This window comes from Hyperolius riggenbachi, chromosome 1, assembly GCF_040937935.1.
Source record: "Hyperolius riggenbachi isolate aHypRig1 chromosome 1, aHypRig1.pri, whole genome shotgun sequence".
Classification (NCBI taxonomy): Eukaryota; Metazoa; Chordata; class Amphibia; order Anura; family Hyperoliidae; genus Hyperolius; species Hyperolius riggenbachi.
In genome coordinates this window covers 660478860-660503108 of record NC_090646.1, presented here as the reverse complement: position 1 = coordinate 660503108, position 24249 = coordinate 660478860, and the positions used below count along the sequence as shown (strand labels likewise).

The following is a 24249-nucleotide window of genomic DNA, read 5'->3' as shown; positions in this document are numbered from 1 at the left end:
GTGCACCTGCAGGGATTTTCTGTATATTTAGTTTCTCCCAAATACACTAACTACAAATCTGACAATATTGTCTGAAACGCCTGATCTGCTGCATGCTTGTTCAGGGGCTATGGCTAAACGTATTAGAGGCAAAGGATCAGCAGGACAGCCGGGCAACTGGTATTGCTTAAAAAGAATTAAATATGACAGCCTCCATATCCCTTCCTCTTCAGTTGTCCTTTAAGGAAAAAAATGGAATAAAACTCACAAAGTAGCTTAGTGTCCCCAGACTCCCTCCCAGCGCACACACCCCCGGTTGGTGGGCGAGGGGAGCCGCTTGCCGGGGAGGACGGAGTGTAGCCAATTCTTTCTAATAACTCTGCAGTGCGCGCTGTGAGTGTGGCTGGGAGAAGCAGGATGAGAAATCATACAGAATAAATCCTCCTTCTCTCTCTCCATTATAAGAGGCATTAGAAGAGGAATGTGCAGCATAATCTTTAAGACAGCAGCTTTCATCTTCCTCTCCAAATACACCCAGAGCGCTGACCGCGAGGAGCGTGCGCAGGCGGCTCGCACGGGAGAACGCAACAGGAATATTGATTCGCAGAAATATTTCTGCATTATATCCAGTGGCTTTGAATGGGCCTGAAATTGGTGGAACCGATCCCAATGGCTGGTTCTGCAAACAGCAAGGCCCATGAAAGAGGTCTATAATGCCGAGTGTGCCGACTTCAGTGGTACAGACGGGATTATGGCCGGCACGGTGATGTAGAGGTTAGCGCTCTCGCATTGCAGAGTCCCTTCGTTTGAATCCCAGCCAGGGCGCTACCTGCAAGGAGTTTGTATGTTTTCCCAGTGTCTGCGTGGGTTTCCTCCGGGCACCCCGGTTTCCTCCCGCATGCCAAAAACATACAGATTGGGATGATCAATGAGATGCAAACAATTTTTGAGTTAATGCAGCATTATGGAAATTTTGTATGCAAATGTATGCAGCTTGAAAATGAACCAATCGGTTCCTGCTAAGGTAAAATTTGATTGGTTCATTTCAAGCTGCACAAATTTGCATACAAAATTTGCATAATCCTGCATCAACTCAAAATGATTTGCAGCTCAGTGACCATCCCTACATACAGATACGTTAATTGGCTTCTCCCTAAAATTGGCCCTAGACTACAATACATGCACTACACGATACACACATAGGACATAGGACTATGGTAGGGAATAGATTGTGAGGGGATAGTTAGTGACAAGACAATATGCTCCGTACAGTGCTGTGGAAGTTTTTGGCGCTATATGAATATTAAATAATAATGATGACATGTGCATGAACAGTCCCAGTACTACTTCAAACTAGGATTGTTTCAGGCGTCAGGGCCCATTCACACTTAAAAGCGCAAAACGCCGGCTTTGCGGGAGTGATTTTTCTGCGATTTAAGACTTTCAGGTCTCTGTTTCACGGCCTCCCACTATCCTTCAAGATCACTATTGATTTCTCTAAGAACGGACTGCTTTATATACACAACAGACACACTCTGGACCCTAGAGTCTGCTGGAACAAGTGAAGAACTACAATATGCAGTGAGGTAGTTATCTTACTGCAACACACTTTCATCTCATTCAAACCACAACTTGAGGTACATTTGAGAATTTGTCAAAAGATCCACTCCATCCAAATTTGGAGAACAAGCGAAAGGGTGAACACTTTTTGGGTTTTTTTTGCTTCTCTCCGTGTTCCCAATGGGAACACCACAAGTCATAACCAGGACTGCAAGAACCCTAAATTCTGTTGTAAAAGTCCACTCTGGAACCTACCTCTGTCTCCTCTCTGTCGTGATGACAACTTTGGGTTGATCTAGCTCTTGGAGTGATTTGGCGAGCTCTTTTTCTGGTTGTGCTTCGGTTCCCTGAGATTCTGTCGTCTTCTCGGCCTCGTGGCCATTATAATACTCCTGGTCAATCTTCCTCTGGTTGGCGGAAGGACGGAAAGGGTAGTTGGGGTCTTGGCGATCCTCCTCCAGGTCCAACGACTGTAGGCTCTCATGGTAATGGTCAGATTCACTCAGCTGTGAACTCCCCTGGCTAACGTTGCCGGAGGAGCCGTACCGGCTACTCCCGGCCGGACTGATGGTACAAAAGAAGAAAAAGTAAAATTACTAGTAGTAGCAATCATGGTTACACAAAAGACAACTAGAAATTGAGGTTAAGGAAAAAATGAAAACTGGAAATGTTTAGGAGGCCTGAAGGTGACAACACTAGGCCACTGGGACGGGGGAGCATAATGTGACGCAACGCACCATGTGTGAAAGGGGCGTAGTAGTTTTATGCTGTGTTTAATGCTTTAGACCAGGGCTCCCCAACCCTGTCCTCGAAGCCCACAAACAGTACATGTTTTGCAGAAAACCACAAACATGCACAGGTGGGGTAATTAGTGTCTCAGTAGAGCTGATTAACTACCTCTGTGGACTTCTACAAAACATGCACTGTTGGTGGGCCTTGGGGACAGGGTTGGGGAACACTGCTTTAGACCATAGACAACATTTTAGTTTAATCCCACTTTACATTTATACATGTGTGTTGTAAATGGCTGAAATTTTCAAACACCTCCGCAGTGAGAAAGATATTTTTCAATAGCTGCCCTGTTCTGGATTTGGGGGGAAAAAAGTAATTCTGGGCGTCTGTACCAGGTAGCAATGATGAAACCATCGATTCCCAAACATATTAGAATTTGTTGGTAAAAGAGGCTTCCCATCCCCACAAAAAAAGCCCTCACCTTTACCATTTTGTCCTTATGGCAGGGTACACTTACTTAAAATTGCTTGGGTTTCCACAAATTGTAATGCACATAATGCTTTCCAATGCAGGATCGCGGTGCAGTGGCAATACAGTGCGTTTTCCTGCTGCTGGGGAAAAAAAATACTGGTAGTGTTTTTTAGTTTTTTTTTACTGTGCACAGTGTGCAATTCCCAATTGCTGATAGTCAGCCGTTTGTCAGCCAGAAGTGAGCGACTGCAGACAGGGCCGGCCTTAGGTTTCGCAGCGCCCTGAGAGAAACCTGATTTTGGTGCCCCCCCACCTTCATCCTCTTCCCACGTGCATATACACACACGCGCACACACACAGGCCCATATGCAATTCACGTTTTCACCTCCTAGGACAGGGGTTCCCAACCTTTTTAGAAGTCGTGACATCACGCCAAATGCTCAGATCTCTGTGACACATCATATATGTACAACAGAAACTACTAATAATAACCACAAAAGGGATGGAAAGAGTGCATTAGTGATAAGTGTTACATGCAATAACCATTCCTCATACAATTTTTCGATTGCGCACCTGTATGGGGGGCTTTTGAACAGAATTCGTTCCCAAGTAGTGGCCACCTACTATATAAACTAAAGTGGGGTCACCCTGGGATCAGAGTGTCTGTATATACTCTAATAGCAATAGATCTACAATGGCCGAGATATACTCGATGTTTCAACATGTTTCGTGAATAAGACGGTTGTATAATTCACTTCTTCAGGAGTAGCGTATTATTCTCAAGTTAAAGGCACAAACACACTGTAGGCTGGTATCCCGTGGATTCAAAAGGTAGATTTTGTATTTGTTTGCCTCATTTATATTGCAAACTTCCAGATGTCAGAATCACCACAATTGGAAGCAAGGAGCCTGTTACTTGTCTGTAGAGTTTAAGTCAGGGAGAACCAGCTGAACAGGCCCTGTCTGAGCAGTTATCTGACAAAACTACGTGGAATGGAGATTTCAGTGTGCGTCTCCTGCAGATTAGTCAGCAGAAAAACACAGCCATTTTTATCCACGGATTCAAGTGTGACCCCTGCCTAATAGTTTAACATCACATGTTCAAAGAAAATGTTTTTTTGATGTACCCCATTTCCTGTGTTCCGCACTGGAGTCATGTGACTAGAACTGTGGCTGGTAAGTCCCAGCTCTCCTATGTAAGAGATGCAAAACCATCTGGCTGTCACTTCCCTACTCCTTCCACTTCTAATCAGGACTCCAACAGAGGAATGTGGCTGGCCCCTCCCTCCATTCTCCTCCCACTGAGGCTAGCGCAGCCAATGATGGAGGGAGGTGGTGCTTTTCCTATAGGATCCCACTATATATTGAAGGGAGACCGCCAGTTGCTGGACCAAAACAAGAAGCAGCAGGGGGCACCTGACTCTCCAACCAAACGGCCACATTAAAGCAGGATTGCCAGCCACTAAATCAAATTCCATTTAGCCACTGCTCTGTGTTTATTATGTAGTCCACATCCTGACCCAGCGTTGCAAGCATTCTAACATAATCATAAATGTTTCTGCTGTAATAAATCTTATCTCAGACAGCCTGGCTCTATTTGGTATATTGCCCACAAGAGGGAAGCGTGTCTTCTCCCCTCCCACATTCCTGCTCCTCACTGATTAACTGAGGGCAGTTCAGTGTGAAGCTGCTGAAATCTGATCTATGCTGGGCTCACATGTGTTTACAAAGCAAGCTAACTATGACAGTGCAGTTTCTATAAAAAAATTGCTGAAATCAAAACATGGACAGTACAATACATCTGTTATGTAAGTAGAACTAGTAGTTATCTACTTCTATTTAAAAAAATAAATACATGAAGCGATGGTATGGCTGTCCACTGCTGCTTTAAGGTATTGCCCCAACTTGATATACAGTTTAAGGACCTTTGTGTATTTTTAATGGCCACCAGCAGTCCGTCCTGAAGTACGCTCCTGATAGCGCTGCGTTCCATCATGCGCTTCAGGAGTACAGAGTGCTTTCTATATCCGGCGGATCCTTCCAACTTCCGCCGCAGAATTGGGAGGCATACAGGACGTGATGACACGCTGCTCCGTGTGCGCCTCCCCACGTCTGATGACACGTAACGCGGGTGGGCGTGCCGAGAGACGGCGCAGCGTCCCCAGGCCACCCGGCGCCATTATAGGCCGGCGACGGCTCCAGGCAGGCTGATACCTGAGCCTGCCCTGACGATGCTGGTACCCTTACCAGTGAAACCGGTAGGCACCTTGGGCTCACTCACCCACAGAGTCTGGCTACAGTGAGGACATCTGACATACCACTTGGACCAATAGACTGACCGTATTATTAAATCCACAGCTTTGTGGGACACAGGAATTCCATATAAGTGGAGACTCCTTTATCAACTTGATATCACATTATATATGGATCATCATATTACCTATAACCACCATCACGTGACTGTATCCAAACAAGGGAGCTGCATAAGGGTATTATCCCTGGCGGACTGAACTTTCAACATGTTCTTCTAAAGCTGATTAATAACGTACACTAGCTGGTGTGGAGTTTCATATCTACCTGAAAAAAGTCACGTAAACGACTTTGTTGAATGGATCCCTACTACTGAGCTTTCCTTTGGAAACTAAAAACTTGAATTATACCATATATTGCTTTTGGAATCTTGAATTTCATGCTGGAACTGTGCTCTCTACTTTTTTGTCTTTGGAATCTTGAATCTCATGTTGGAACTGTGCCCTCTATTCTATATGTGTGAGGAATACAAACTGTGGTGCCTAGCTCATGTTGTATGGAACTTTCTATGATACATGGAATTCTACTCTCCACATATCAGTGGTCACTGTTATAGATGTTCTTTTCCCCTTCTGATATGCCAGACTATGGTTTTATAGTGTCATTTTAAACTTGTGATAATACATATTGAACATTTTTTTACTCAGGTTATATAATTTTTCTTCCTTTTGATTTGTCATTTTGCTAGTTATTTATGGTCTTAGACCAGAAAGGAAGTACCCTTTGATGATAGACCTGACCTATAGTGCGAATACCTTTGTGTATTAATACAATATTGGGAGAATAAACAAAACAGGGGGAAGGAAAAAGGTTTCATAGAATCCAGGTTGAGTTCTTTAAGATTAGCAAATCAGACTCTGTACAAACAGGAGCTGCTGTATTTTTTTACATCTATAATCTGGGATCACTTTGAAAAAAACAAAAAAAAACCGGCAGAGATTTTGGCAATTTGCGGTGTGAAATTGGCGGCTGAAGCAGATCTAACGCTTTCACAAATCAGCAATGGTAAATGCCTTAGCGAGGGTCTCAGAGGATTAGAATGAGGTATCCCACGTCAGCTATTCAGCAGATTACTACAGCCCAGTATAAATCACTCTGCCTCTATATCATGATAGAAATCCCATTTTCTGCAGCGCCTCTCTATCAGTTCCAAAATGGCTTTACTCCAGGATTATCACTTCCATGGCATTTTTCATGCCTCGTGCCTTTCTAAAAATGCCTGGAAATGGACCTCTCTTAGCTGGTATGCAATACATTTCTGGCTAAGTCACATACAAATATAAAGCTAAATTGCTTTTTGACCCTAGAAAAATAAACAGCAAAGAAAGAAGTGGCTAGGAAGACATATGAAGGTGGAGTTTAAGGTTTAGCAGGAGTAGGGTGGAGCAGGGCAGCAGTAGCAGAGCAGGAAGTGGCTGGGAAGACATATGAAGGTTGAGTTGGAGTGTTTAGCAGGAGTAGGGTGGAGCAGGGCAGCAGTAGCAGAGCAGGAAGTGGCTGGGAAGACATATGAAGGTGGAGCTGGAGTGTTTAGCAGGAGTAGGGTGGAGCAGGGAAGCAGTAGCAGAGCAGGAAGTGGCTGGGAAGACATATGAAGGTGGAGTTGGAGTGTTAGCAGGAGTAGGGTGGAGCAGGGAAGCAGTTCAGGAGCAAGAAGTGGCTGGTAAGACATATGAAGGTGGAGCTGGAGTGTTTAGCAGAAGTAGGGTGGAGCAGGGAAGCAGTAGCAGAGCAGGAAGTGGCTGGTAAGACATATGAAGGAGCTGGAGTGTTTAGCAGGAGTAGGGTGGAGCAGAGAAGCAGTAGCAGAGCAGGAAGTGTCTGGTAAGACATATGAAGGTGGAGCTGGAGTGTTTAGCAGGAGTAGGGTGGAGCAGGGCAGCAGTAGCAGAGCAGGAAGTGGCTGGTAAGACATATGAAGGTAGAGTTGGAGTGTTTAGCAGGAGTAGGGTGGAGCAGGGCAGTAGTAGCAGAGCAGGAAGTGGCTGGTAAGACATATGAAGGTGGAGCTGGAGTGTTTAGCAGGAGTAGGGTGGAGCAGGGAAGCAGTAGCAGAGCAGGAAGTGGCTGGGAAGACATATGAAGGTGGAGTTGGAGTGTTAGCACGAGTAGGGTGGAGCAGGGCAGCAGTAGCAGAGCAGGAAGTGGCTGGTAAGACATATGAAGGTAGAGTTGGAGTGTTTAGCAGGAGTAGGGTGGAGCAGGGCAGTAGTAGCAGAGCAGGAAGTGGCTGGTAAGACATATGAAGGTGGAGCTGGAGTGTTTAGCAGGAGTAGGGTGGAGCAGGGAAGCAGTAGCAGAGCAGGAAGTGGCTGGGAAGACATATGAAGGTGGAGTTGGTGTGCTTGGCAGGAGCGGGGCAGGAAATGGATGATACATTTTCAGAAGCGTAATCAATAATGCAATGTTAGTGCACTTTTAATGGGAGGGAGTTTGCAGAACACTTTTTTTTAGCATTGCGGTTACATTTTAACCTCCTCCCGTCTATACAATTCAGAAGACTGAATAATAATGTGCTTAAAAACAATGACTGTGGGAAGGAAGAGTGAATTGTGTATTGTCTGAGAAGATGCTGGTGATTTAGTATGATGAAGTGACATGCTAAACAATACTCATCTGCGTTTCTCTAATCACCGGTGAAATAATGGGCATGCTAAAAAGCTGGTCCTCCCTGCACTCAGCCTCTTCTCCTGCTATATGTGCTGTACAGATCAGCGACTCACTCGAGAACAGAAGATTCATTTTTGAGACTAAAAGAAAGTGATGTACAAACTCCCGTGATTTTCACAGGTCATAAATTAGCAACGACAAATCACTTGGTGAACTGTGGCACATTTCAAGCTAAAGGTATCACAAGGGAAATATTATGTTAGAAAATTAGCCAATTTATTAACTATGCTGATAAAGTGGGGGCTATGCGTGGCAATACCCCCCTCCTCTCCTCTCCTCATCCTTTGAGATGCTCCACAACCACAAAAGTATTTCTGTGGTATTTTAACATGGGGAAGAGTCAGAAAAGATAATCTGGTATTTATTGACGAGTGTTGCGTGCACATTTTCGTCAATGTCATTTTCTCATCGAAAATGTCATTTTCCTTTGAGATTTTTTTTCCCGCGAAAATACACTTAAATGTTCACGTTTTTGTGATTTTTCCATGTAAACACTACAATTTTCAAGTTTTCGCCTAATGGTCGCTGACTTTCACAGTTAATAGCAAACCCTCCTTACCAGTTAGAATCACCAAATTTGCAGGGTATGTTAAGGAGAACAATGGGTACAAAAGGAGAAAATACATTTAAAGCGGATCCGAGATGAAAAACTAACTATAACAAGTAACTTGTCTATATACCTTATCTAAAGTTTAGATAGTTTTCACAGCATATCTGTGAGGATCCGCTCGGCTGCCTGTGCAGACAGGCAGCATTTTGACCACTGTTCAGGTCTGCATTCTGCAGGTCTCTGGAAGAGAGACCTTTTGTCAGTTTTGCAGCTTGCTGCTGCTGAGGAATTTGCATACGTTGGTCATGCAAATTTCCTAGCCACATCCTCTGGAGGTTTGTACTATAAAGACCATGTGATATCACAGACCTGGGCTGATCATAAGGGTTTGTCCTGTGAAACACTCCTGGAGTGTCAGCCTTGCTCATTGTTTGAAGATTAGCCTAGAGTTATTCCTGGGACTGCACTAGGCAGGTTTCCCTAGTGCAGTTAGGATTGCATATCTGTTTTGCTTGTCTGTTGCGATTGTCCTGTCCCAGCGGTGGTCGACAGGAAGTCGTTCTGATCTTTGTTCTTGGAGTATAGCTGGAGCAGCGGTTGCTGCCAGCTATCTCATCTGATCTGTCTTGCCTGGATCGCACTCGCCTTGCGCTAGTGCTGTGGATCCGTCTGATCGCCATCTCTCTTTCTGTACTTGGATCGCACTTGCTCTGGCAGAAAGAGCAGTGGATCCAGCTCGCTCTGTTTCTATACTTGGGTTGCACTTGCTCTGGCGGAAAGAGCAGTGGATCCAGCTTGCTCTGTTTCTATACTTGGATCGCACTCGCTCTGGCGAAAGAGCAGTGGATCGTATCTCTCACTTATTCCTGTTTTCGTGTATCTGTCTTGTCTGCTACGAACGCTTGCTGGAGGCTCAGTGAGGTAACCGTTAAGCAAGCGCTCGCGTCCTCTGTTTCATGTTTGTCTGTCGGTGGTTAGATAGGCGTTCTTGTCTCTGTTGTGCTCAACACGCGGAGACCGCGCAGAAAACGTGTTCGCTGTTGCGAATGAGTGCGGTGTTCGCGTTTAGTTAGCGTTTGTTATTTTCCTTATCTTCTCATTGTATTATTTGCTGTGCCTTTGCTACTCTCGTGCTCTGCCTTGCTGTAGCCTTGTGTCACCTCTGGCAATCGCCTCTCTCACGATTGCGTTCCTACTTCATATCTGCTGTTGTGTATGCACCGTCACGGGTTGGCGACTAGATTGGTGCACACACATACAATCTGTCCCTTTGCTCATTCTCATTCGCAATCGCTTCTCAGGCGATTGCGTTCTCACTTGGTTTCCTTTGTTGTGTGTCCACTGTCGCAGGTTGGCGGCTAGATTGGTGGACATACATACATTCCTCATCTGTGCTTATTCGGTCTTGTGTCGCTGTTAGCAATCGCCATCTCTGGCGATTGTCTTCTCACCTGGTCTTCATGGTTGTGGGGTGGCGACTAGATTGGTGGACACACATACCCTCTGTCACTTTGATCTCTCTCTTTCAGGGCTATCTTGCCCTGCGTTTCTTCCCTTCGTACAATTCCTGTCTGGCGTCTGTGGCAGGGCAGAGGAGCTGTTCCTCTGCACTCCACAGCTCCACCTGCCGACAGGAATTTCCCACTACAGGTGCGTTGCACCTTTTGCTGGGTTCCCTCAAATTATACGCGTGGAGGATTTCCGCAGTGTCAGCGCACGTCTTGTGCGCTGATCACGGAGAGAATTCCACAATCGTTACAATATCTAGCTGCAAAAGTTTATGATTATTTATACCATGAGGGCAGCCATGTTCTGTTTGTCACAGGCTGAGGGCTGGAGATGCTATCAGCTTGCCTGTGTGTAAATTCAATTCCCTCTCCACCTCCCTCCTCCCCCCTGCCTCTGAAATCAATGGCTATTAACCTCCTCCTCCTCCTGCCCAGACTGAGCTCCCATAAGCCCTTGCTACTATGCCAAGGCACAAAAGGCTTGTTTAGTTTATAGGGAATTAGAGTATTAAAAAAAAAAAAAGTATTTGGTTTGTGGAATGCCCTATAAACTAGATGAAAGGAACATAATTATGCAATGAGTAAAAGTTTATCTCGGACACACTTTAAGCATGGTGAAGGTGATAGGTGTGGGCAGGACAGCGGGAGCCGGCGGTAACGCGTCCGCGCATAGGACGCACTCTCAGTTATGCTGTCATAGCTATGCACAAATTCATCTTTGAATTTCCCTCCAAGTCTCCCCATTGGTCTGCTTAGGAACCAATGGGGAGCCTTGGAGGGAATTTCAAAGATGCTTTTGCTCTCCGCTATATCAGTAACCAAAAATAATTTTCGCTCAGCCTATCCTCTACTACTTCTCTTGCTGCTGGAGGATTTGATAATCCCACCATGTTTAACTAGCAAAAGCAAAGTTCAGAAGCAATGGTAACAGTTATGGCCTTTACAAAACATTTCCAGTTTTCTTTCTTTTCTTAACCACACTTTGAATAGGACTTCCTAAAGTTGTTCTCATTGGATATAACTGGAAAACACAAGTGGTACATTTGTAAAATTTGGGTCATATCTTAACACCTTAAAGCTTGCTGAAATTGAATTAGTTGTTGTAAGACCACACAACCCCAGTAACACAGGTCAAATTTCAAGGATTACACATCGTTTCCAGTGTTTTCCTTACTTGAAGAACGTTACTAAAGAAAGACCTTTATGTTCAGGCTTCTTTAAAAATTACTTTCTGTAAACACTTTTTTCAGATAATCAGAGAACACAGTAAAACACAAATTAAGTACTTTTAACAAACACTCAGTCAAATTTAGGGAGGAAAAAAACAAAACAAAAATAACTTTGTCCATGCCCGGCTGAGCTGGAGGGAAATAAAAAAAAAAAAAAAAAAAACACAGGAATCAAAGGGTGCCAAGAACAATTGCTAAGAAAATACTATTTAGATTTTTTTTCATCTTTGTAATGACTTTTGTCCATCAAAAGCAATAAAAGTGAGCAAAATTCTAAAAATGATTTAGTAAAAATAAATTATATATAAATATAAAATATATACGGTTTATCATTTTAGCCGATTTCTTGGTACCCACTCATCTACAGTTTAACGTTCACATATATGACATCACTGACAAACACAGAAAGCATCTAGACAACGAGGCACTTCACAGTCATGGCAGCTCACAGGACACTGGAGTTCGTCTACAAAGGTTGGAGAACATTGGATACCATTGGCTCCAGGAAAATGGACCTTTTAAGAAATGCTCTACTCTTGGGTTTTAAATGTTTTAGTGATCAAAGTCTGGCCTTTATTCAATTCATTTTTTCTCCTAGGAGATCATTTTTCATCTTCTGTTTAGAATAACTTTTCAGCACTACCAAAAAGTAGGTGAAAAAAAAATTCTGCAAAAATTATTCAAGTATTTTCTTGCTTTCTGGTGGCTTAAAAGACATTTTATTGATGAGGTGTGAAAAGATCACCCAGGAGAAAAAAGAGAATTGAAGAAGGGCCTCTTAGTCTTATTAGAACATATTGGAATTTGTAAAAAAGGTTTATAAATTAGAGATTGTGAGAATGTGGTCATGCACAGTCCCTGCAGTGAAAACTACATTTTTTCTAAATCCAAAATTTCCAAGACTGACTACAATTCAAATACTAATTCCCTAACTTTCCAGCAATTCTCGCTAAGTGATAAGACTCAAGTAAGAGCTGCTAACATTTCAAACTTCGTTGAATCAATCAAGTTCTCGTTTTCCACTGTTCTTCAACCTTAGTACATCAAACCCCACTGTACGAGAATTTGTGTGCAATTCAAATAATTAGATTTTGTTAGTAACAACTCAAGCTTTTCCAAGTTTGTCCTGTGCAGGTCCATTATGATAAGCACTATACTAGGAACCACGATCACCAGCCATCTCCAACCATTTGAGTTCTCGATGCAAATAAGGATTTGGGAACCCAAATGGAGACTATAACTGGTGACCTGATGGTCTGGTTGAAAACTAGAGGATAAGACTAGGTCAACTAAAGATCTGTCTGTGCTAAAAGGATGCTGGAAAGGAAGCTAAACGATAACCATACGCAACCACAATGAGTCACCTATGACCATCTACAGGGTGTTATAAAGGTTAACAACTTTACTACATTAGAATAAGCACACACTATAAAGTTTAGAAGCATTATAAATTGGGTCCTAGAGACACCATTCAATATGCTGGGAAAACTGGCCTTGTTTTTAATCTTTTCAGCTTTGCTCCATGGCTCTCTGTACAAGGTGGTGAGGAGATTCTAGAGCTTGGCATAGCAGCACCCATCTTTGCCTCCGACTGATCTTGATCATCAAATGAACTCAATGCCATTATTTCAAGACTTCCTGAAGTCCTCTCCGAAACCAGTGATGAAATCCGACCCAAGCTTGCCACATCAAATTTGCCTTGACTTTGCTGTTTATCTGGAAAATGTGGAACTATCACACTACAGGAGTCAAAGGTAATAGGGCAGAGACCTGCTGCATCTTCTTCTGCTTGTAACACAACTGGTCTGTGACTATCAGCTACATTTACATCTGGAAGTAGGTTTTGAACAAGGTTGGAATCATCTTTCACGACAATCATGTGGAGATCATCTGCTTCTGATTTAAGAACTGGAGCAAAACTAGCCTCGTCTCTTTCATCCCAACCTTTGTCTATGTCCTGCAAAGCCTCTGACCATTCAATTTCCCCATGCACATGAGATTGACTATTGTATTGCTTCGTAGCTTTTTCTTCCCCTGTTATGTCACAGTAAGAGGACAATCTTTGAAAAGTAGGGATGAATTCAGGTCCTGGAGAAGAAGAAACAGGAATAGTATCCTGTGTTGTTCCTAAGTCTAGGAGGCTTTTCTCAGTCCTGTGCAGTGTGCCAGAGTAAAACTCTTCTGCAATTACAGTAGAGGATTCCGTAGAGCAAATGGAAGAGTCTTTGTTGCGGTTGTCTAAAGATTTACCTGATTGGCTACGACTATATGGAATCACAGATTCAATACTTCGCTCTGTAGCATGCATCTGACTTGTATCTTGCCCGCTAGTCTCTTCTCTACTGACAACTAAGCTTTCGTTTGGCTTATGTAAGCCTCCAAAGGACAGATCTTTTGATCCAGATTTTAATTCTGTAGGTACAATGTTGGAGCCATCTTCCACTTTTATTTGCTGTAAAGGCTTAGTTTTGCTTAATATTTCATTTTCAGCATCACCTTTATTTAAACACCCAAAGTTATTCTGATAAACACCAGCTTGCTTTGTTAAGCCGATATTGGGCTCCATAGGGGATTTTGGAATACCACCGTCTCGCGTTGTAGTTCTTGCTATATCTGGCACTTTGGCTGGAACTTCAGGAGAAGACTTAAATAAACCAAAGAAATCCCCTGAAAGGCTGCTTGTCTGTGGAGCAGAAGAGAAGCCAAAGAAGGAGCTTCTCTTGGGAAATGCATTAGAGGAAGGCTGGGGCGTAATGCTCTGGGCAGGTGTTTTCTGAGGTTCGCTTGAATTTCCAGAGAATACGTTCATTTTCGACATGAAGCTTGAAAACATTTCTACCGATGAATCAAACACAGACTTATCTTGTTCAGGTGCCTTAGATGTAATTGCCGAGTAGAAATGATCTGTGGGTTTAGGAAAGTTGCTCTGTGAAAGCCCAGAGTCCTTTGAAACCGGCATCGCTTTGTTCAAAGATTCATTTGCAGAACTACTGTTAGATTCTTGAACATAATCCATGAATTTAAGAGAGCTTTCGCTTTCTGAAAGGCAATTTTCTGGTTTTAAGAAAAGCTCGGTTTCTGGTTCAGAAAGGGCAAAGCTGGTGTTTAGACCGCTGCTACCTGTGGAGCTGGCTACATCCTCTTTTTGATGGAGGTCTTCAGAAAGAGCATCCATAAATTCATTAGATGTGACTGGTACAGTAGCCTCATAATTCAGAGCTGCATCACCTGGCATGACTTCCACACCACTATAAACATCTTCTACAGGGATACAATCAATGTATGCCTCCTCGGTATAGGCATGGTGGAAGGTCTCGGCTTCATTTCCACCGTGTAGGATTTCAATATGTTCTGTACAGACCTGATGGAAGGTATCTGCTTCATTTTCATTGTGTAGGATTTCAATATGTTCTGTACAGACCTGATGGAAGGTCTCTACTTCATTTCCATTTTGTATTGGTTCAATCTGTAAAGTATCTTCATGTTCTGGCGAAACAGCAATGCTTTCATTTTCATCTAGCTCTGTATGTAAACCGTCACAGGGTTCCAAAGTTGGGAAATCAGTACACTCCTCATTTTCTGTCAGGGAAGCCTGCTTATAGTAATTATGCTTTGAAAGTTGGTTTACGTCATAGCTGAATGGTTCAGGGACTTGATCTTCACTGTAGGAGTTTGGTTCTGGCAGCTGTTCGTCATACTTACAGGGTTCAGTCACTGCACCAGCTTCATACTGCACGTTGATTGGTCCAGCGTTTTTACATTTCTCATTCACTGTAGATGGTTTGGGATCCCATATGTTTCTCTGACTGCTTTCTGATGAGAAATAAATGTCAGGGGCCGTAGTGCTCTTCGACACGACTGGAGCATCCGGCTTCTTTTCGTCAAAAAGTGAGAAACCAAAAAAGCTGGAGAAAGTGTTACTCTGGAAAGGGGTCTCGGTAACACTGGGCTTATCTGAAGAGAAGAAGGAAGGTAGTTTAAACATGCCTTGCGAGTCTGGATCTTTACACTGAGGTGGGGTTTGTACTGCTCCTTGTGATGGCTCTGGTTTGTCCGATCTAGTAAAGAAAGAAAAAATGCTGCTAGCAGTTTGAGAAAGGCTGTCCGCTATTTGGCTAGTCTGCAACGTAGGTTTGTTGGGTTGCTCTGGTTTTCTCTCTGGCTCTGTTCTATAGCTAGTCTGGATCTTAGGTTGATTTGGTTGCTCTGGTTTTCTTTCTAGGTCTGTTCTATGGCTAGTCTGGATCTTAGGTTGATTTGGTTGCTCTGGTTTTCTTTCTAGGTCTGTTCTATAGCTAGTCTGGATCTTAGGTTGATTTGGTTGCTCTGGTTTTCTTTCTAGGTCTGTTCTATAGCTAGTCTGGATCTTAGGTTGATTTGGTTGCTCTGGTTTTCTTTCTAGGTCTGTTCTATAGCTAGTCTGGATCTTAGGTTGGTTGGGTTGCTCTGGTTTTCTTTGTTGTTCAGTTCTATAACTATTCTGCCTCGCAGGTTGGTTGAGCTGCTCTGGTTTCCTGTCTGTCTCTACTTTATGGCTACTTTGTAGTTCTGGTTTGTTGGGGTGTCCTGGTTGTCGTCCGGCCTGGAATACTGGTTTTGCAGTCTTTAATGACTGACTGTTAGAGGACAATAATGGCTGGCTGTTCTCCAACGAAATACAAGAATACTGATCGTTATAGCCAGATAAAGGTTGCATAGGTAGTTGTGGAGTAGGTAATGGAATAAAATCATAATCACTTGACGATGGAAGTGCACTTGGCTCATTACCTACTTTGGTTACAAGTTCATTTTGAGAGGGTAAAAATTCACCATCATGAAAACCATGCTCAGAGGCAGCGGACTTGCTTTCATTTGCTTCTCTAATGGTTCCTTGTTTCTTTAAGGTTTTATTTCTGGGAGACTCCCCATGTATCTTTTTTCCATCATTGATCAGTTCCATGGACTGCCCAGCAACTTTTCTTTCTCCTGAGGAAGCAGCGGTCACATCAACAGACTGTTTTTCAGCCGACGTTTCTACTTTAAAAAGATCAGTTAGTGAACCAAATATGGATGACAGACCAAAGGATTCTTTAGAATCAAGAAAAGCAGTATCTTTGGATTTATCTGGATTTTCAACGTGGGTCGGCATGAACTTTCTTGTTGGTTGCTCTTGTGTTTTAGTAGGACCTGAAGTAGCTTGATCAGCTTGTGTCTTAAAAAAATTAAGAAACCCTGAACTCGTACTTTTGTCAGTGCTGGTTTTGGCAGCATTATCGCCAATGTTAAATATTTCAAGGGCACTCTTCAACAGTGTTTTTTCTGGCTCATTTGAATGGGGAACTTTAGCGTTATTGGTGTCTGGTCTATGCTGTTGACCCATTTGGTTAATACTAGTTTTCCTCTGAGGATGAGCAGGAAAAAATGCAGAAAAGTCACAACCTGTATCGGTGAAATTTTGATTCTGTTCATCATTAATTCTACCTAAATATTGATTTTGTAAGATTCTATTCTCCTGAGAAATTCTGTTTCTGTTGTCTCTTTCGGGATAGCTTAAGTGATCATCATCATAATGGTGTACCGGTATGTGTTTTTCATTAGGTGTTTGATTAGGAGGGCCAAGTTTAACTCCATTAGTGGTGTCATTAGTCATGTCACGCGACTGAAAGTTGGAAGTTTTATTAGAAGGTGTAGCATCTCCAGTTTTAGTCAACAGACTTCCAAGGGAAGAGAATAAAGAAGACACAGGGTTAAACAAGTTTTTCTTATTTTCACATTTTTCAGAAGACTCTTGCTCACTTGCAGATGATGCTTTTCGGACACTAGTGCCATTAACACGTAAATCAGAAGCTTGAGGAGTTTCTGAATTGGAGAGTGGAAATCTTGGTTCCACCTTTACATTTGTATCAAATTTTGCATGCCACTGTGGATATATACTTAGATCGAGAGATTGCTTATCAAGAAACATAGCATCACCATCTGGTCTAAGATCCACTCTCATCTTTCTAAGTTTACAAGCTGAAAAGTCCAAAGGTTGGTCTCTTCGGGAGTAGACTGACTCTTCAAACATGTGTGAGAACATTTCCAAATTTAAGTTCATTAACTGATCACTGTTATGCAAAGCTAAATCAAGAGGGCTATTTGATGTGTGGTCCTCATACACCTGAGTTTCAACGAACCATGGTAACACTCCGCTGCCAATCGGAACTTTGAACCCACACACTACAATATTATCATCCAGTGTTGAGTAATCGGTTTCAAACTGGTCTTCATAGTCCAGGTACAGCTCTGTTTCTGCTTCACAAACATAAATATATTCACCTGTAGGGTCTGTTAACAAGGAATACACATAGACACCATCACTGTACATGTAATATCCACAATCCCCATCCTCGGACTGCCACCACAACCCAAATTCTAGCAACGCTAGCCACTCCAGGTATTCATCATTTTCGAGAGAGTACATTGCATTTTCATTTAAGATCAAAGAGTCATGGTCAACCAAGCACCACAACGAATGATCACCAGTTGCAGAAAAACTGAGGTCTAAGGGTAAGCCTTCACTGAAAGTACTTAAGTCATTTTGCAATAAGGCACTGTCTATATCCTGCGTATAAGATGCATAGATCAAACTTGAGTCATTTGCATTTGTATATCCAACATCAGACTGTATCCAGTCATTAGCATTGTGATCTTTCTGGCACAAATTAATTACCATGTCATATGCTTCAGGTGAAACAGTGAATTCATTGCCTGCATTGTTCCAGGTGGAAGGAGTCACAGAAGACTCCTTAGCAGGATTTTCAGAATACCAGTCTGGAACATCATACTCCCACTCAAAGCTTGAAGAGCTTCTAACTTCTTCCAGGCCTCCAAGCTTGCTTGAAATGCTTTTAGGACTATTAGACATGCACAAGTTGTTTTCAAACTCATCCATCCAACATAAGCTAGATTCTTCAGTCTCTAAATCAAACTGTACAGAAACATCTCGTGAATGGCAACCTAAAGGGCTAGGATATTGGTCACTGCTGTTACATTCATAGTTTTGTTCTCCAAAACTATTTCTATTTGATTGCTTTAGATTGTCTTGGTAATCCTTCTGAAGAGGCAAGAAAAGTTTATGCTTATTTAATGCACCAACTTCATTTTCTACAGGCCCAATGGCATTACCTTGAAATAATGGCTTTTGCTGGTCTTCTATAGAAGTTGGAGAAGGTTGCCTGACTGTCGAAAGATTTTCGGAGGATGCAAATTTAAACATCCCTGAAAAAAAGCCAGCCGATTTCTTATCTTGAGAATTGTTCCTTTCGTTAACGGCACTCTTGGCTGGAAAAAGGTTTTCAGAAGATGAAAATGTAAATAGCTTTGAGATAAAACTTTTAGAGTCTTCCTTGTTTTCATCGGTGTTCTGACAAGTTTTCTTGAAATCCTGTTCTGTGTGCATTAGGCTATTACCAGTTTCAAACTTTACTGGATTTTTTTGCATTTCAATAGGAATATCGTTTTGATGTTTCCGTATATTTACACTTGCTTGCTGTGGGTGGGTTGTAGTTGTTCTTTCAGCAGTTATGTTAGACTTGGCTACAGGACGCTCGGTATCAGATCGAACAGTAAGCCCAGCAGTTGATTCACCTGAAAGCTTTTTATTTGCAACATTTTCTTTATGGATCAATTTTGCCTCCGCTAAAGGTTTATTTGTTTTATCCCCTGAGAGGACATTTTCAGAAGAGGACGTCTTCCATAATTTAGGGAGAGATGCTTTGCTTTCTGAGTCTTTTTTGCTTGTTAACCCAAAAGAACTAAAAAAGGGGATTTTAATATTGCCCAGGCCAAAAGAACTATCATGAATGTTAGTTTCAGATTTAAAGTTCCTTGCATTTTTCATGCTGCCTAAATCGTTTATCGAACTATCAGCAGGCTGAGAAAAAAGTTGACTAAGAGACTTTTTTAAGGGGTTTAAAAATTCTGTTTCAGATCTTTGAGCAGGTTCTGACATCGTATTGGCCACTGGCTTGTGATCATTGTTTGAAACAGTATTAATCTGCTTGATCTCACGTTGGTATTTGGGTGAAGAGGAGTTGAACTCCTCCGATCTGACATGCATCTCATCCACGTCACTGAAGAGTTTTTGGACTTGCTGTACATTAGATGCATCTTCTTCGTTTGTATTTGGAGAAGTATTGTCAACAGAACAACTATCTTTGCTAGTTTTCGGAAACTCTGAACATTTCTTTTTAAGAACCTCTTGAGAACCACCAGGAATGTTTAATTCAACATTGATTTGTGCAGAAGGTGGCAAAAAGGGATCACGGTTTATTTGAGGAGCATTAAGAACAGGATTTGGATCCTCTACGATTTCTTGGATTTTGCTAACTTCTTGTCCCACTGTTTTACCATTACATGATAAACAAAATTTTTGATCACTTTGAATGTTTGCATTCTCATTGTTGGGGTTCATAAGGTTTTGGAAATAGGAGCCCACTTTAAACCGACTGTTAAAGATTTTTGATATGCCACCAGGTCTGGGAAGCTGTGGCTTTTCAGGACCAGGGGAAACAATTTTTTCCACTGAGGCACTTACGTGTTTAGCACCAGAACCAACCTTTTCTGTAAATGAGCTAAACAGAGAATTGACTGTGCTTTTTACGCCTGACAGATCGGGGAGTGGTTCAGATTTAATTTCGTTATTGAAACTTTCTTTATTCAGGTTATTAGTCACAATTTCAATTTTAATGGCAGGACTTGATTTCTTTGAGCTACCGCTTTTTAAGCTGCTGACTGGCATGGTATGAAACTTGTTAATTTCTTCTTCCTTTTCCGCCAGATATTCTGATACAGAATCGACTAAACATTGCAGCTCATCCATCGTATCAACATATTCGTCACTTGGTTCTTCAACAGGAGACAGCTTAATAGTATGCGTCGAATAGCCACATTTACCAGCATTTTTATAATGTCCTGGTTTTAAGTGACTTGAGCCTGAGCTTAATGAATTTAGAGTGAATCCCTCAGAATAAAACAAGCTAGGACCACCCCAGGTGTGTGAAAGTAAGGCTAGCTCTTCCAGGTCATCACCAGAAAGTGGTGAGGACGGCTGACCATCTGAAGCACTACTGTCATATTCTTCCAAAGTATCCAGAGAAGAACTGTGACCTATTAGACCTTGTTTCTTGTCAAATGGCTCCTGGGATAATTTAATTTGAATTAATTCCTTCTGATCGGAATTATAGGCTTGTCTTCCGCTTTTTACCATCAAGCCATTTTTATAGGGTCGTAAGATGGGATAGAAAGAAATGATGGCTTCATCGTTTATCTCAGGAGATGCATCAGACCATAAAAGGTCCTTTTTACTGTCAATTTTCCAAGTTTTTGAAGTCTGAAGATCTGGCAAGTTCTTCTTAACAATGCCATTACCAACTTTTTCAAGGCTGGGGCCGTAAGACTTTCTTTTGACTTTCCGTCTATCGATTGTATTATAGTGTTCAGGATGATGGAAAAAGTTAGATTTGGGAACAATATGACCACGTGTTAACTTGCGAGGATCAGAATTCAGGTCAAAGTCCAAGTTTCCGTTTGCCATGTTGGTTGCTTGCCAGTTCTTCCGACTCTCTTTCAGGAAGTCTTCTATGAGCTGCTTGCCTAGAGTTTCACATTCGTCTTCCCATTCTTTATCCATAGCTCCTGACTCAACGGGAATGATCCTAATTTTACTTTTTCTAACTAAGGAGGAGGGTCTATCAAATATACAAGGAGTGAGTAAGGAACAAGCGGAACGGAAAAAGGTGGGTGGAAAAGAAGAGAAAAAAAATTAAAGAATGAATGTAACCAATACAGTTCAAATACTCACATGTGAAGAAGCCCACTACACAAACACAAGTGGTATAACCCCACCCCCCACCCCCACCCCCAGGTTTGGGATGCTGTGGTAATGCAAGGAGCAACATCATATGTAAAATCTCTAGCATCCGTAACATGATTTTACCTTCCTGTTGCATGAACTAAGGTCATTAAAAAGCAAATGGGAATCTAAAATAAATAAATGAACCAGATACTTACCTAAGGACAGGGAAGGCTCTGGGACCTATGGAGTCTTCCTGCTCCTCTCAGGGTCCCCTCGTTTGAGCGTCGGCTCCCTGTTTGAATCCCCTGCCACAGGAGGCTTCGAAAGTCTGCGGGAGCTTGAGTGCTCCAGATGATGGGCGGCTCCATACCGCGCATGCGCGAGAGGGCGTGCTTGCGCAGGAGCAGCACTAAGCTGCCTGTCTTCGGGAGCACTCTGGCTCCCAAAGACTTCTACAGAATTCTTCGGTGGCAGAAAGCAGTATTTGACCAATTGGATGAATACTGCTACTAGGGGAGCCAGCGCTGGAATGAGTGATTCATGAGAGGAGCGGGAAGGCTCTATAGGACCCAGAGCCTTCCCTCTTCTTAGGTAAGTATCATAGTTACATATAGTTACATAGTTATTATGGGTGAAAAAAGACATACGTCCATCGAGTTCAACCAGTACAAAGTACAACTCCAGCTTGGAATTGGACCAATCAAATGGACGTCCTGCCAATTTGGAATGCCCCAATTTCAGGGGCATATAATCTTCAGAATTGCATCCCGTTGACTATCTCTATAAGGGTGTGTGTGTGTGTGTGTGTGTGTGTGTGTGTGTGTGTGTGTGTGTTCTATAGACAGCAGAGTCTAGCATTTATAACGCATTTTGCTTTTGAGTCTTAGGTCAGAAATCAAATCCTTACATAATGAGAAGGAAACCTCCCAGGCTGTCCTTCAGGACTCCAGACACTGCCCAGAATCCTCCTGCACATCACTTTCCTCTTCATGCAGCAGTGTGGCAGCGATGCACCCGCGTCAACATGGTCGGGCCTGCGCAGTGTCATGCATGGGGGGGCTCCAGCTTACTGTGAAGGTGCAGCCATGCTTGTACAAGCACAGTATGGCTGCACTCGTGCTTGAAGAGGAGAGTGGTCGCAAGCTCGAAATCCAACAAGAGCTTGTCAGTTTGCTTTGGGGGATCCCTGCTTGGCAACGATGGACTGGAGGACGGCGTGAGATAAGGTAAGTATTTGACTTTTGACCCAAGGTTGGCTTCGGGTACACTTTGAGGTGGCCATCTTGAAGGAGAACAAAACGGCAGCTTGGAAATGGACCAATCAAGGGGTGCAGTATTTGCGCATCTGATTGGAGGCGTGGCTTGCGACTGAGGTGTGAGTGGGAATTAGCAGGCAGGCAGTAGAGGTTGAGAACTAGAGATGGTTAATGAGATGCAAAATGTTATGCAGCGTGGACTTGAGACAATCAAAATGGTCAAGAAGTGCATTTAATTTCAGCTTGGAATTGGGGCAATCAAATTCATATACTGCCAATCTTGATTGGCCCAATTCCAAACTGCATACAATTTGCATGCAAGTTGGAATTCTTTGCATCTCATGGACTATCTGTAGTTGGGTCCTATGAATTGCTGCAGCAAGTATCTTCCCATGCAATGTGTTACAAAATGTTTTGTTTTCCTCTTGCACAGGTCAATAGAAGTAGCAATCAACAAAACATACATAAAATAATAATAATAATAATAATAAGTGCCTAAACTTTGGCTACAGGGAGATAATGTTGTCCTTCATATAGGTTTAATGAAACATTTCTTATCCTTCTGTCCAAGCAGTTGTCAGAACCATGCATTTCGCTCTTTGTCAAGGGCTCCCGGACCCCAATCACAATCACTGGGAAACACGTGAGTGGCTACAAACGGGAAGTACCGGGCACAATAACGACACTGGGGGCATGCAGCGTGCACAGCACAGGACACAGCCGGAGGACAAGGCACAGGGGATGACAGACAGGTTGACCCACCTATCAGACAGGTCTAGAGAATGCCTGCTCTCTAAGGAACAATGGCGGCTCGTCAGCTGACTAGATTCTGACGCTGACTCTAGGTCGTGTCGTCCGTTTGCACTGGAATCTACGCTATCATATCGCCTTGAAAAAGGAAAGAAAAAAGGCAGAGTAGAGAGTCTGTAGAAGAGAGCGAGGTTATGAAAAGAGCAAGTAAAGACACAGCTTAACAACAAGACTCGTGAAAGCTGCTAATTTTACGGGTTTTAGTCAACATAATCTTTATCACTCTTCTGCTGCCAAGTTACAGGATCTGCGGGGAAGAGAAACTCTCACCATTGACACAACAGAAGCTTTTCTAAGACCTGCTGCCCAAAATTCATGTGAAGTCCTCATCATAGCGAGTGAACATGATACCTTGGTCAGCCTTACAGCAACCATCTTCCTCAAGAAATTATTTGATGAACATGAGATCCTAATTAGTCAAAGAACAACTCAACAGACTGGAATGAAATATTTCAGCGTGTGTAAGGAGTCAGGAAATTGTTGTCCCAGAGTTTTCCAGCAAGGAATGGACAAATTCCATTCATTGGCACATGACCGGCTTGAGATTTGGTGCTGTTAACGTGCCTTTTTTCCCCAGTTTTTGCAAACATTGCTCTGAAAGGTTCATGAGCCATTTTAGAAAGGTAAGAATGGCCAAACATACTTGTAGTAAGTATGGTCACAAGTACTTAGACTTTCGAGTTGTCTGAAGTCTAATGCTGGATACGCATGTTGCGTTCCCACACTCAATGCGCTGCTCGATTCCCGTCGACTCGATCATTTCCGACATGTCCGATTCGTGTTTCGATGGATCGTTAAGTAGATTTGGCATACTTTACATGTGAATCGACCTAACAATCATCGAAATGCGTTCGGAAATAATCGAGCGGCCGGAAATCGAGCGCCGCATCGAGAGCGGGAACGCACCGTGTGTATCCAGCACAAGTCCTTGTTCTAGCTCATGGCCTTCAAAGTGGACTGAAGCCTGGCCTCCATAGAATTCAGTTTGCAAATGGAAGTCCAGAAAGCACCTACAGAGCAGTATCTGCAGAAATTGTGTGAGATTTCCTGGAACAGGACCTACTGGAAATACCATGAATTGAATAATTAAGAAACTTCACAGAAACAGGGCTTTTATTCGCTTTCAGAAACTTTGGCCAAACATATCGGGATGCAGTGGTGAGTGGAGCTACTCCATTTAGTGTCAGGCAAGCTAACTGGATTATGTAACACTAACCAACCGCCAGTATTTGCTGTTTGGCTGAGTGTTTCCACCAATCAAAGAACTGAATCTACGGGTACTTAAACTCATTATCTCAGCATCATAAACCTATAAAGCTATGGCTGGTCCCCGAGTTCAGCTCATTAACTGCCAAGC

The 24249-nt window shown here is 42.8% G+C and overlaps 1 protein-coding gene across 15 annotated transcripts in view; it reads right to left on the bottom strand.

Annotated features, from left to right (window-relative positions):
- UNC13B (unc-13 homolog B) overlaps positions 1–24249 on the bottom strand; it is a 540439-nt gene that overhangs the window by 301047 nt on the left and 215143 nt on the right. For 13 of the 15 annotated variants that reach the window (XM_068252311.1, XM_068252316.1, XM_068252301.1 and 10 more), the window contains 3 exons: positions 22845–22970; positions 12503–20719; positions 1795–2103 (listed from right to left, as the gene is read on the bottom strand). In XM_068252311.1, the coding sequence (XP_068108412.1) occupies positions 1795–2103; positions 12503–20719; positions 22845–22970 (8652 nt within the window). The remainder of the gene's footprint in view (positions 1–1794; positions 2104–12502; positions 20720–22844; positions 22971–24249) is intronic. The other 2 variants (XM_068252393.1, XM_068252403.1) reach the window with 1 other exon arrangement.